This window comes from Sander lucioperca, chromosome 1, assembly GCF_008315115.2.
Source record: "Sander lucioperca isolate FBNREF2018 chromosome 1, SLUC_FBN_1.2, whole genome shotgun sequence".
NCBI classification, from domain to species: domain Eukaryota; kingdom Metazoa; phylum Chordata; class Actinopteri; order Perciformes; family Percidae; genus Sander; species Sander lucioperca.
Genome location: NC_050173.1, coordinates 11,100,323 through 11,114,856, shown reverse-complemented (window position 1 = coordinate 11,114,856; position 14,534 = coordinate 11,100,323). Strand labels below are relative to the sequence as shown.

The 14,534-nt window shown below is 39.4% G+C and overlaps 1 protein-coding gene across 2 annotated transcripts; it reads right to left on the bottom strand.

Annotated features, from left to right (window-relative positions):
- Window positions 1-1,143: 1,143 nt before the first annotated feature.
- urm1 (ubiquitin related modifier 1) lies at window positions 1,144-12,465 on the bottom strand. 2 transcript variants are annotated; one of them, XM_031278077.2, is made up of 5 exons: window positions 12,370-12,465; window positions 9,703-9,773; window positions 4,317-4,398; window positions 2,465-2,513; window positions 1,144-1,862 (listed from the first exon to the last, which is right to left on the bottom strand). In XM_031278077.2, the coding sequence occupies exons 1-5, from the start codon at window positions 12,402-12,404 to the stop codon at window positions 1,794-1,796; spliced, it is 306 nt and encodes a 101-aa protein (XP_031133937.1). In that variant the 5' UTR covers window positions 12,405-12,465; the 3' UTR covers window positions 1,144-1,793. The 2 variants fall into 2 exon arrangements, with proteins under 2 accessions (XP_031133937.1, XP_035852146.1); XM_035996253.1 differs by lacking the exons at window positions 1,144-1,862; window positions 2,465-2,513 and adding an exon at window positions 3,007-4,249 and having other exon boundaries at window positions 4,281-4,398.
- Between the last annotated feature and the right edge of the window lie 2,069 nt (window positions 12,466-14,534).

Here is a 14,534-nt window from a genome sequence, read left to right as displayed (position 1 = left end):
GATCTAGTATAACAGATCAAATAAATAAAAAACGTTTAAAGAGTAGGCTATAACATTTTAAACCAATAGACATAAACTTTGAAGCCTTTGATGTTCTTAATATTTGGTCGAAACATTTAAAATGGAGGTCTATAGAGACCCCCCCCCCACACACACACACACACACACACACACACACACCCCTGACACAGTGCTACACTTTCTCCTCTCTGTAACCCCCTCACCTCCTCATTAGCATTTCCTTTCTACCGGCCATTATCGGCCAGTTTCCCGTTGCAAATCGGACTCCACAACCGAGAAAAGGTTTTAGGTCGCCCCGGGCATTCAGGGGAGGGCAGCCCGGAGGCTACACCTCGACCTCCCGCAGTAGTCCTGTAGTAGCAGTGCCCCCCCCCCCCCCCCTTATCCAGCATGGGGCTATAGGACGCTAAATCTCCCTCAAGTCTCGTCTAATCAGCCTAAAACTGCAGTGTGATCACAGAGCTGGGCTTAAATCGATCAGATATAAGCTATCACCAGGAATTATCGAAGCGTGATGTAAAATCCTAATTGAGAAACGCGTTTGGCTGTAGGCCTGTGCTCGGTGTGCGGTGCTTTGGATCCTTGCAGCCAAAATTGCCCGTTGCATGGTGACATATGTTCAGAGAGATGTTGCCGTTTGTAAAGTGCAGAAACACAATGTGGTTTGGGGAGTTGTAAAAGAATAACCTTTACATTGGAGAACAATAACCATAACAAAGACGACAGTTAACATATAGCAGAAATTCACTACAATATTATTTAATACTCTTAATAAATTAAAGAGTATAAGAAATAGTGTTTATCAGTGAAAATATTCGCTCTTGTCAGGAATGTAGATGAAATCAAGTAGAGAAAAATGCATACATATTGTTCAAATATTTAGAAAAAAATACTTTGTCTATTTCTTTAAAAAAGAAGTTTTTACTCATTTTTTCATTTGTGAATAAAAATATATGAAGCAATAAGAAGAATAAAACGTGTTTAAAAAAAAATGTCAATCACATTGGACCATAAAAATGGTATGGTAACACTTAATCCCCCTAATTAGCAATAACATTGTATAACACACTGTAATGCAATTGAAAGCAGATGTAAGGACATTTTTGTTTAATAATAATTTTCAACAACTGTAACCCCACATGTGAAGCATCTATAACTGGTTGCTGGTGTGTAAACAGATGGCAATGTAGTAAAACACAGATCAAATATGTCTTTATAGGAAAAGTTATATTTGCTGAAAACCACATTAATAAACACTTAAAATGTCCTTATATCTGCTTACAATACATTACAGTGTGTTATGAACAGATTGTTAAATGTTTATATACTGCTCTGGTGGACTGAAGGTCATAGTAGACCCTAAGATGATGTCATTTTGTCTGGTCACGCTGGAAGAGAGGATGCAGGGAGATGAAGGTTTACACACCAACTGAAGGTATTTAGACTCGCACCTGTGAGCTGGCCAGTACAACCAGAGCTTCATATGAAGCTTCCCTTTACACCTGTCCAGTCTGATTTAAAAAAAAAAAAAAAAAAAAAAAAAAAAAAGTTCCACAAACATCCACAGAATTCACGTTTCCACATTTTTCTTGGTAACCATCTCTGAATGTCCACTCATTCCTGCGGACCAACATCAATCACGGTCGGTGCAGGCTGACACATCCACAGCGTCCAATGGGGTGGTTGGGAAGTGTTGGGGTGGGGGTAGGTTGATGTGAAGAAAAGGCTGTTACAGAGGTGTCAAGGATATGTTTGTAATTCTCATTAATTCGCTATCCTCCATGAAGAGTAGAAATGAACACAACATTGTCTTGGTCTTGTAGTTGGTAGTCCAGCTCCCCCTGAGGTTTAGAAAACATACAAAATATTCAATATTCAAACATCTCTACAAGTCAAAACAGAAATATCTTATACAAATATGAGTATTACTCCTGTGTTCCCATCGGGGTCCAATCAATGACAAACTTTTCATTTCATTTATATCCTGTGTTGCGTCCTGCATCCTGTAATTGAATCAATGGATTCAAATTGAAGCATTCACACTGTGTGTGCATGTAAATATGTGTTCAGATATGAGACCCCAAGGACAAACTGGTCTCGCAGCTGCTTTCATCTTACATGAAACATTAACTGACTCAGAGAAAATGAGCAATTTCAGTATCAATGAATCAGCTTCACACTCACACAAACAGTCCTGAATTAAATGTTATGTTCATAGTTTCATCTATGAATAATGACATAAACACAGCTGTATACATGCTCTCCAGTCATTTGACACTGTAATGGTACATTCTGAAAACAGGAAACATAGGTTAAAAGAGCTTATAATAAAACTAATGCATGCAGTTTTTTTTTTTTTTTTTTTACAAGCTGCTGGACACACACACACACACACACACACACACACACACATCTGACAGTGAGCATGGCTCCCAGTGCTCACCATTAGCTCCCAGTCTGCATCATTGATAAGCACCAGAATCCCAGGTCTCCTGTGGGAAAACACACCGTTTTGAGTCAAGACACATTTCCCAAAGGTAACACACATGCAAACACACGTACTCATGCATGTAAATTACAGACAGGTAGAGCACGATGCCTCTACGGATGCACGTAAAATAAGGCAACAATATGGGAAAAATAATCTGCACCCTGCATTAAAAAAATGAAGAGAAAATAACTTTTTGTATTTGAAATATAACTAAATTAGTGTGATTAAAGGTTTAAAAGAGAGGAATGTCTTTTTCTCTCTTTATCAGGCATGACATTTGTATTTTCTCTCTGAATGTAAGCTTGTGAAATTAAAATATTTTGAAAATATATATTAGTACTATTAAACTTGTACTAATTATCGCCAATTACAGTCTTTAACTTAGTGGGGTGGTGGATTGGGACACATAAGTTATTTCTTTGCAAGCACAACCTGACTAACAGTCATAATCAAAGAAATAAATAATAGTAAAAAACTATGATGTATAATTAATTAATTCATAGCAAAATGAGCCCAGTGAAAATAGGAAATCAAGTCTGGTGTTTTTCAACACTTCACAGTATGAAATTAATAGGCAACCAGTATTATGTGCGATATGATAATAAATAAGTGACTGCATATGTGTGCTATGTCCATGTTATAGCCCTTATATGATCATAAACAAGCCTTTTGGGATTAATCTCATTGCTGATGATGCTACCGTATGTACATTTAAAATGCTCTCTCTTGTATTACCAATCACAAATAACCAAACTGTTTTCTTGCTAACAAGGACTGAAATTAATGATGATTGTTTTTTTGTTTTTTTTAAATAAAAGAGACATAAGTGGCTGAGGTAAAAGAGTAGAGAGATCGTGGAGGAAGACAAACTGTCATCAGTAAATGAATGGCGGCCCAAAAATAACACTCAGATGAAGCCTAAAAAAATCACCACCAATCAAAAGAGGATAATGGGGGGAGGGTAACAACGGGCACCTATGGATGCAGTCTTCTTAACGTATGTTAGTGTATTTTTTTTTCTGAAAGCCATGGAGGAAACAGTTTAATGTGGATGGGGCGATAATGCCTGAAGCAGTTCAAATAAGCTTCTCTCCACCTTGTAGATGCTCTATGACGTCAATTAGAAAGGGCAATGAGAGAGCAACCTGTGAGTGCAAACATGCGTCCACACGAGCAGCATGCACACGCAAAAACAGGGCTGCTTTGAGAAAGAACTAAAGAAACTAACACAGCACCCGTAGATCCTTTTTTAAAATATAACGAAGAAACACCTTGATGATGGTTTGCTCAAAAATAGCGTGTGCTGCCAACATAAAGTACACACAAAAACACACATCTAATCTATAAGGTTTATAGGTAGGCCAGCCTTTTCTCCACTCATTGGTTAGATGGTGCTATAAATAGTCCTGCACAAAGGCAGCTGTAAAAGTCAGCCAGTCCCACACACACACACACACACACACACACACACACACACACACACACACACACACACACACACACACACACACACACACACACAGGTAATCATCTTACTGAAACCCATAACCTGATGGCAAGACTGTTTTTCCTCAGCATTTCAGCAATTCAAAACTGCTGAAAAGCTCCTTGACTACATCAGTTTCATTTTCACATTTGCAATATGTTAAAAAAACGTTCTGATCAAGCTATTGTGATCAAATATCGCAGTCATATTTGGCAGTTAAAATTTTGTTTCAGTGAAAGTGTGATGTAGAGCATATCCTTTAAGGTTATGGTGTTGTACACAGATCCAAGTGTGTGTCAAGTGCAAGTACATGCTCACACAGAGTCTCCCTGGACAAAGAGCTCGGGCCGTTCCTTCAGCAGGTTCCGTTGGATCCAGACCAGCAGCTGTTTCACATCCCCTAGACACACACACACACACACACACACACACACACACACACACACACACAAAGGCAGACAACAGAGGTGACAGGTCAGGGGTTAAGGGTCAAGGTGCATGGTTCCAGCCCCCTGGTCGATGTGACGCGACAGTAGCACCAGGCGGAATGAGGCTGTGTATATGTGTGTGTCTGTGTGCATGTATATTTATGAGTGTATGTGTATGTTGGGGGGAAATAAGAGGACACTGGAAATGGGGGGAGGGTTGACTGATGTCAATGGCCAAGAGCGACATTGTTCACCTTGGCTATAAATAAATAAAATTAATGATTTGTGTGTATAAATCGAGAAACGACAAAACAGATAATAAAAAATAAAAAAAAACATCTACAGCACGACATGCAATTTTCAAGTTTAAAATGAAAAAAGCCAGATATTTTCACAAAGCATCTACTTCTTAAAAAAAGTATTCTTTTTCTCTCTAGCCTCATACATTGTAGTGACATTTTTCAACGCAGGACTAATAAAATGATCAGAAAATCCAATTTCAGAATACTAATTTTCTTTGTTAGAGTCGAACATTAAATGCGCTGCTTCTGGGCTGAGCTTGAATAACAGCAATGCTTGAATTTTCTATGAGTCTTGAACAATCAGATTGACCTTGTCTCAACAATAGGTTGAGCCTCACTCAGACCGACTGACAGAAAGCCACAAAGGCGACGACAATGAGAAGTTTTAGGATAAATCCCCACTAAACAACTAACGATGAATATATTATAGTTATGGATGTTGTTACCATCAAGATTCCAGGTGGTGTAAGACTTTTTGAATGTATGTGTATTAGTGCTTGGTAAACTATGTTCTATTATCATAATAATATGGACACACAAACACAGGAAATTTTCTGGTTGTGTGTTCGTTTGTGCATGATCACAGCTGTCTTCTTAATGTACATGAACACGTCGACCCGCGATAACACTTGAGAGCAGCACTGCAATTGCTGGTAGCCATATCTCACACACACACACACACACACACACACACACACACACACACACACACACACACACACACGCCAAAATTAACAGTATCAGCCTATTTGACCAGTTTACACAGGCCCGAAAGAACAGAGGAGATGAGGGATGGAAACGTACAAGTAGAGAGTAAATAAATACAAGAGAGAGAGCGCAAATACATTACAAGAGAGGAAGAGAAAAAGAGAGCAGCAGCAGATGGAGCAGATACGAGGGTAAGAGGACGACAGTGAGTCATCCCAAGCCAGGTGTAAGGAGTGCGTTGAAGCCGTAGCAGGTAGGCGTCAAACCACACAGGGATTCAGGAGTGCAGCCGGATCAAAGGAAGAGCTAATATCACATTAAAACTGTGCAAAGACTACAGTTTGTACATGGAATACATTCAGAAAAATGGAGGGGAAAAATGCTGCATGCTCACAGCTGGAGCCAAATTTAGATTTTACTTTAATTTTTAATTTAATATTCTAGATATAGAACGCAGGCATACATTGTGTGCATATCTAAAATTACTGAGACATTTTAGTGTTGGAAAACCACCAAATAAATCACCAAAATGCTGCTTTTTCTGGGGTTTTCGGATGATCAAATTATGCTGAGATAGGGGTAATGATGACAACACACACCAAAACAAAATGTTAGTTTTTTTTTATTTTCTGTGGAAGAGTCATCTTATGATGTTCAAGGTTTCATTTAGTCAGCCATAAAGTCACATAAATTACAGTGCTTGCTGATTACAAAACATATAATACAAATAACCCCAAGATAAAATAAAATTCAAACTAAGAAAAAAACATATTCCACAGTGTATGTATATATATATATATATATATATATATATATGTTATATATTAAAAGGTCTACTTGCAGCATTTAGCTTGTGACAAAAAGATTTGAAGAGGCACCTGCCTGCTTACTGTGGCTATGAGGGCAACAGACTGTGTAGAAGATATGTGATGTATAAGGTGTGTGTGTGTGTGTGTGTGTGTGTGTGTGTGTGTGTGTGTGTGTGTGTGTGTGCACATGTAGTGTAGTCCCAAGCCTGTGTGAATGGTGCTCAGGTTAATTGCAGTGCTGTCGGCCAGCTCAGTAGTATAATGATAGTGCTGGTTTTCTACGGTTCCAGGCATCCATATAAAAAAAGACAAATACCTCACCCTTGCAAAACACACACACACACACACAGTACATACATACATACATACATACATAGACAGACACACACACACACACACACACACACACACACACACACACACACACACGCACACACACAACAGAGTACCAGGCAGTGAATATTGACCTGAACCTCTGCGGGGCTAAAAACAGAACTAATCACTACAGCAGTCATAACTCCTTCTTTGTGGTGACTCCTTTCTTTGCTCTCTCTCTGCCTTTAACTACTGGTAATTTTTCTCCACCATTACCCCTTATTCGCTCTTTCATCCTCTCGCCCATTTACTTTTCATTCTCTCTCTCTCTCTCTCTCTCTCTCTCTCTCTCTCTCTCATTGTCTCGTAAAACCCGCTCTCCTCCCCTCTTTCCATCCTTTGCCTTATTTTTTTATTTGCCTCCCTGGAGACACACACACACACACACACACAACAGCAAACATGTTAAAAGTTGCACATGGAAAATAAATAGGTTGTCTAAGCTTGATACACAGGTCGGTAATAACTGAGACTTTCATCAGTTAAGCTTTTTTATAACAGAATCAGGCTGCCCTTTAATGGCTGCCTTGTAAAAGGTTACACATAGGGCTACACATTTAAATCACCCAGAAGCAAAAAGACAGGCTTGTATAAAGGAATTGTTTAAAACATGGAATACAATGTAAAGAAATTAGGAGTTAGAGAGGTAAAAAGGAAGGTACAGTGACATGGAGAGGCAGAGAGGTGAAGGTTTTTGATAGCGCTTTGCGGTCCAGGTAGAGGGGAGGAAAGAAAATGAGGGAACAGACGGACAAGAGAGGGGAAATGCATCACAGGCTCCTGAAGCATCTTGGGATAGCTATGTTGCGTGGGTGAAAAGGAGACATGGAGGGAGGGGAGGGGAAAAAGGCGCCATTTTGACGCTGATTCAAAACGTGCCCGCTTTCCTTTTGTGCATGCAGTTTTTCCCCCCTTTCTTCTCCGTTTGCTTTTCTGTCTTTGTGCGATTATGACGGCCATGTGAGGGGGGGATGAGCTATCCATCTTTCTGCTGATGCGAGGGGCAAAAACTGTGTGATCCTAAGACCATGGGGGGTTTGTTGTGCGTGTGTGTATGAGAGAGAGAGAGAGAGAGAGAGAGTTAGCTAGAGAAAGAAAGAGAGAGAGAGAGAAAGAGATTGGGGGTGGGGTCTTTCAGTTGAGGGTCATCAATCACCGACTGGGGTCAAAGAGAAATACGAAGGATTCAGAACCAATTAAATCTGCCTTCACTGCACCCCGTCTGTACTACCCCACACACACACACACACACACACACACACACACACACACACAATTTTCTAAATGACCCGGGTCCTGAGCAGGGTTTGGGAAATAAAACCGGGCTGCAGGCTCGACTCCTCCATGCTCAGTTAGTGACCGATATTGGAAAAAGCCTGAGTCCTACAGCAAAATAAAATCTAATCAATTGTGATCCTGAGGTGGTTAAGTTTTTATGAATTGAAAAATGAGAACACGCCTGCCAAGTCAGCCAAAATGATCTCAGACAAAAAAAAGCTGTGTCACCCTACAGCTCTTTTGAAACCCACAGAAAGAACATAAACTTCCTCTTTTGCCCCGTTTACTACCTCCATCCACATACACACATACATTGGCATTAGCAGTGGGCAACATTCACAAGTGAAAGAGGAAGAAAAGGCTCAGTTTGGAGGTGAGGATGGAAGGAAGAAGAGAAATAAGAAAGGAAAGTGATAGGAGGATAAGTGCAAAAGGGAAAGCAAATATAACGCTTATTTATATTGGTTTTAAATGCTGGTGAAGGGTTAATAATAGAGCTTGGCTTGCATCAACATTGAATTTTGACCACTCTAGTTACTAGGTTTTCCTGTTGTCTCAAAACTCAAAACTCAAAATATGGCATATCAGTTCAAATAAATCTGAAGTTCTAATGTCCTGTTTAACATTATTGTGTTATGCAGCTGTTAAAAAGCGTGTTTTAAAGGGTGATTTTCTGTCAAGTTCTACATTTAGATAAACTACTGTTTTAAGTTGGGAAAACATTTGGGCTGCTTTATGGAGCACCACGTGTTTTCATAAGTTACTGCTGCAGTAGTGCTATGACCGCTACATTTAATAGATATAGTCCCGAAGCAAAAGCGATGCAAAGAATAGGTATATCACAAACCTCAACCTGCAACTTGTGTCCCAACCCTCCCTCCACAAATCCTAATAATGAATTTCCATATTGTTTATATTTCACTGCCAGAGGTTTGAGCTATAGCTACAATGTCAAGTCTCTCTTGTAAAGGAGATAATGTATCTCACAAGACTTCCTGGCTAAATAAAAACGATGTTTGGCCATTATTTTATTGATATCTTTAAATGACTGCCAAACCATTTTCAAAGTAACACAGCAAAAAACCTCACTAAGGTGTTGTAGTGATCGACAGTGTGAAGGATTCTTTGATTTCTCCTAAAAACCATCCTACCTGACTGGAAGCCATTGCTTTCCATTCATTTCAGCAGATTATGACTGTAAGACTATGAGGCTGTAAACTTGATATGTAATCCATCACGGTGAAACATCATATCTAGTTTTAATTTAGTTAATTTACCATCGTCATTACATGGTAATGCAGCTAAAAACATGGATTTATTTGAAAAGTCAGCAAAAATGGCGCGATCATGTGCCAGTTGACTGAGGGTTGGTTGACTACATTGCATTTACAAAACAGCCCTGTTAGAAAATGAAAACCTGAACACAAATAATATGCAAATATGGATGTTGTAAGCATGATTTTAAAGTGAAATGTAAAAGTCTGTGCAGAAAAAAGCCAGCCTTTTCCCAGCCGAGATGTCTGATGTGTTGAATGTCCAAGGGTCCCACCATGAACACATCCCATACAATATGCATGAAGTGCAATGCAGGAACACTGGGCAGGTCCTTTAAGTGACATTTCTAACCACAACACTTATTAGCAACATTTTTCATCCGTTGGTTTCTTAAGATGCAGCTATCTGACATTGTATCACTACAGTCTACTGTAAACACAGCATTAACTTTGAAGAAAGAAAATCTTGAGGACATCCCTGTTTCACGATGAGGCTCTAATGCTGAAATGCACAGACAGGTAATACTCACAAGGTTCGGATTGGCTTGGAAGAGTCACATGATGTTCCTTCACACCATTAAAAAGCAGCTCTGCTCCACCACTAGACAAAAAAAGAATCAGATAGGTCAATAAAGTGTGTGCTTTTGTCACATTTAGATAATTCCACACAATACAGGAAGAACTAGTTGTCTGTTAACATGACATTACATTTAGCTGAGCTGAAACTACTGGAAAATAAAAATACTGTTGCTGTTTAATACTGGCGTAAAACACCTTCACCGATAAACACACATTATTTAAGTGGTCTAAACAGGAAAGTTGCAGGATTAAATATATAAAACTCATGTATCGCTGGTTTACATTACTCTAAGCCTGGGGCAGTTTGATCAGACAAAGAAAATTATTTTGTATAGACACACTGGCAGGAAGTGTTTCGGTTGACAGGGTTCAGGTGTACAAGCTGCTGCGCCCCAAATAATCAAGAGATCAGTAGAGGATGTTGCATGATGACCAAACTGGTAAATATCACATGAGTCTTATTGGACAGGTCAAGTATCAGGTCTTCATAAGCAAACTGTGAGTCAAGACTTAAGTCTGTAATGTCACTTGTCAACCGTCTTTATCCATTACTATGTTAATTGTTTGAAATTAACTAACACTTTTAATTAAAAGGTATGTAATTTCCTATTTTTTCCTGGGAAGTTTCCTGGAAATAACTGTAGGTAATTTGTCAGTAAGTATACATACCGGTGCTGTTTGATTGTATGAATTCTCCTTGACAAATGTCGGAGGACCAAAACGTCAGTGTGTAAGATTTTTGGTTCTTTCACAGTCACAAATCCAACACACCGGTCTATAAGACTTTCTGGGGTGCAAGGACTTTGAACTTTGAAGATGACTAAAAAAACGGACAGATACATTTAAACCCAAGAAAATATTAATTTATTTTTGTAAACTTTATTCCCCACATGTTAAATGATGTGCTGTCTGTAGACAAATGTCAATTTTTTCTCAGCTCCTCTGACCAGCTGTGTACTGGCTAAAAGACAGGAACCTTCTGATGAATTACTGTAACATATCATTTTCTTTCTAGGAAAATCATAGGGAACTATGAGCGCCATATATATCTACAAATATTGTATATCATGATATTGATTTTTCTTTCTCCTCTTTTTTTTTTTTTTAAAGATTATTTTTTTGGGCATTTTAGGCCTCCATTTCCACAGGACAGATGAAGACATGAAAGGGGAGAGAGAGGGGGAACGACATGCAGCAAAGGGCCGCAGGCCGGAGCCGAACCCGCCGCGCCGAGGAGCAAACCCCTACACATGTGCGCCTGCTCCACCAACCGAGCCAACCCAGCCACCTTTCTCCTCTTGATATAGAATTACATATACCATGAAAAAGGACTTCATACTTATCCCCCACTCAATTCTTACAGCAGCCAGAAGCACAAATCAAGTCTCAAGTCCTCATTTTTTGTGATGCCATGACTGGAGTCTTACTCTTAGGTCTATAGTTTTGAAGGGGGGTGGTGTTCCTTATGTTTTGCAGGTCATTGATTATGTTTAGTCAAATTCCTGGCATGTTTCCCAGGCAGACTTTGCACATCTGGCTGAGCTGCAGGAGGAACCAGGAGAGTGGATCAGTCTGAGGGAGTTATGGCGCGTTCATGCCACCTCGGAATAACAGGGACCGCCCCCGTGATTACGTTGTTTTTCCGACTACCAGTGTTCACATGGTTAGGATGGTCGGGATGCGTGTTCTTCTTCTTCTGTTATATTGGCGTTTGGCATAGCAACTTGTTGCATGACTGCCACCAAAGGTTGGGCGTAGCCTTGAGCATCAGGTGTGTGAAAACCTGGAGGCTACAATAATTTGCTGCTGTTTTCTTACGCGAGCATACCAACAGCACATCGTCAGGTGTTTGTGTTATCTGCAGGACAACGGACAGGAAAGGACACGGATAATGTGTTGTTGTTGTTTTATACATAGGCCTATTTATGAATAATTTGAAACATGTTATGTCTGTGTATGTTTCTCAGCAGAGGCATTTGTCCACAATAAACAGTTTATTGTCATTGAAATATGTTCAGTGAACCAAACCAAAATCGCCTACATCAAACGTCAGTTGTCAACAACGCGTCACCAACTGGGAAACTCGGTTAGCAAAATCTGGCCCGAGTTTCCCACCTCTGATTCCGACAGGAAGGGACGTGAATGATGACGTTTTCACTCGGAAAAACGTTTTTCCGATGTCCATGAACGCACGGATAATATGTGCTGGAACGTCATGGAGCAGTCAGTGTGAGATCACAGTTTACAGACATGTTTACAGGCTGCACAGTGCAGCATGGTCAGAAAGGAGATGTTAAAAGTATATTATATGAGTGTTTTATTTCTGGTAATTTACTAAAGCGTGTTAAGTCACCACACAGCCGCTCTCCCCTCTTTACCCAGCTGTGAAATTAGAGAGGAGAAGCGACCACACCACGGTGGATATTTTATAAACAAACTCAAAACTAGCAAGCATCTAGCTGTTACACTGATTTCAGCTCTCGTTTAAATAAACGAAGGCTAATGATACAAAAACAAACTATTAAAACGGTTATCCAACGTCTTGTTTTCGCATAACTGCTGACAGAACACCAAAACAGACATCATAAACTACCATAAAGGGTTTTAAATTCGCCTACCCAAATTCCAAGTGAATCGCTATGGGCGCTGCCATATTGTCGGCACATGCAGGAAGTAGAGGGGAAGTCGGAAGTGACGTATTTGAATATGAGCCATACAAGAGTAGACTTGATTGTAAAACATATTTTTGTATTTTATTTGATTACGTACTGTGATGACTGTAAACTATTTTTCGAAACACTAAATAAAGTTTGAAAAAAAAGACGATTGTAAAAATAAAAAAGAGGAAACTTGATAATCACAGTTTTATATTATTGAAGTTTATGTATCCTTTAAAACATATTATTATTATTAATATGATTTATTTATTGATGCATTGCAATTCACATTCTTGTTTCTCTGTACCACTGTGTTGAGTACATGTATGCAATGTTTGTATATTTAATTTTTTTTTAATAAAGATTGAAACAAAGGAGACTTGAAAGAAAAAAATGAAAGAAAACTCGTAACGTAAGAAGGAAAGTATTTTGTTATTTAATTGACAATTTTCACCTCTCTCTTTCATTTTTTAGTCAAATTAAAATGGCCTTTATTGGCGAAACATAATCACGTAGCCTACAGTAATGACTATATATATATATATATATATATATATATATATATATATATATATATATATATATATAGTCATTTGGTTTACAGGGGTAGTTTTTGTCTTTTTGTAAAATGTTGTTGCTCAATTAGTTTTATTTTATTTTATGTGTTATACTGTATTTCATATTGAGACTCTGCCCTCAATATGAGGAGATAAGGAGCTTTTGAGCAAATTCTTCAGATATTTAGATTTTAGTTTTTATTTACAATGTTTACATTTTTACACCTACAGTTACATGTAGAGTACTTTTTAGAGTTCTGTTCTGCACACAATGTAGGTTGTGCTTCTGTGAACCCCAGAATCAATATTGTAAATATCAACTCCATTATCCCAAGGCAAAGGAAGTTTATTTGTATAGCACATTTCATACACAAAGGACATTTAATGTGCTTTACATAATGCATTAAACACATAAATAAAAATCAGTCTCAGGCAGTGCAGAACATAAACGTTTTTTTTTAATCTGGTTTTAAAGGCAGTCAAAGTTGGGGCAGGTCCATCCTCTGGTTTGTTCCAGCTCTGTTTTGCATGGTAACTAAATGCTGCTTCTCCATGTTTAGTTTGCACTCTGGGAACAGTAAGCATCTCTGTGACTGATTTTGTGTGATGGTGTCCCCATTTATGAACTGGTATTCCCTTGGACTTTATTTAAAAAAATCATTATATTGGAAAGTGGTTAGTATATACTGTACACCACTTTCTCTCACATGCCCTGTGAATGTGCATCTCTGCATGTATTTGCATTGTGTATGCCAATATGAAAGTGTGCATGACACGAGTGTGTGAATGCACATCTGTCTCTCTCTCTCTCTCTCTCTCTCTCTCTCTCCCTTCTTACATCCTCAATCATACTGGTGACAGTTCCAGTCCCAGTGTACAGGGCCGTGAGGATGGGGTGGGGATGGGAGGGAGTCAGTCAGAGGTTTGAATTGCAAATCCGCTGCCTTCTGTTGGCGTCCAAGCCTTAGCAGGCCCTTCCCTGGCCTCATTCATGTGTTAATGAGGAGTCAGTGGAGGGGCAGATAGACAGATCGACCAGGGGCCTGGCGGGGGTGAGGGGAGAGTGAGGCGTAGGTTTGGGAGGCAGGCGGGAAAACGAGGGGGTCCTCTGACGGTGAAGGCCGCAGTGGAAGTTTTGAAAGATAATGAAGACATGATGAGTGCCATTAGTGGCTGCAGCCTTTCGTTGTAGCTGGAATGAGGAGTATACACGCATGTGCTCAGAGGGGTGCAAAGAGGCAGACGAGGGGTTGTGGGTGGGATTGTTATGGCTGTAAGTTTCATGAGTGATCTAGAATGTTCACACCATCACTGGTTGTCACGTTACATTGGCTAAGCTGCCTCGAGGTGCACGTACAGCTGCGGATGGTACGCCGTGCTTCTGTTGTACTCTGATGGCCTTCTTGAGCTTTCTTCATGCCAGTATGAATGAAACAAAAACGAGACTTTACATGTATTTGATAAGTGTACACAAATAGGTGCAATACTTTATGTTTGTGTGTGTAAAAGGAGGCTGACCCACTCAACACCCCCTGTAAGCCAAATCTACCCTCGGGTATTAATAAAGTT

Bases quoted from the DNA above. Each gene is read 5' to 3' on its own strand.
- urm1 (XM_031278077.2), bottom strand. From the start codon at position 12,404: ATGGCAGCGCCCATAGCGATTCACTTGGAATTTGG. The intron at 9,774-12,369 runs GTAGGCGAATTT...TTTTTTGTCTAG, and splicing joins GCGATTCACTTGGAATTTGG to TGGTGGAGCAGAGCTGCTTT. The intron at 4,399-9,702 runs GTGAGTATTACC...GTGTGTGTCTAG, and splicing joins TCCAAGCCAATCCGAACCTT to GGGATGTGAAACAGCTGCTG.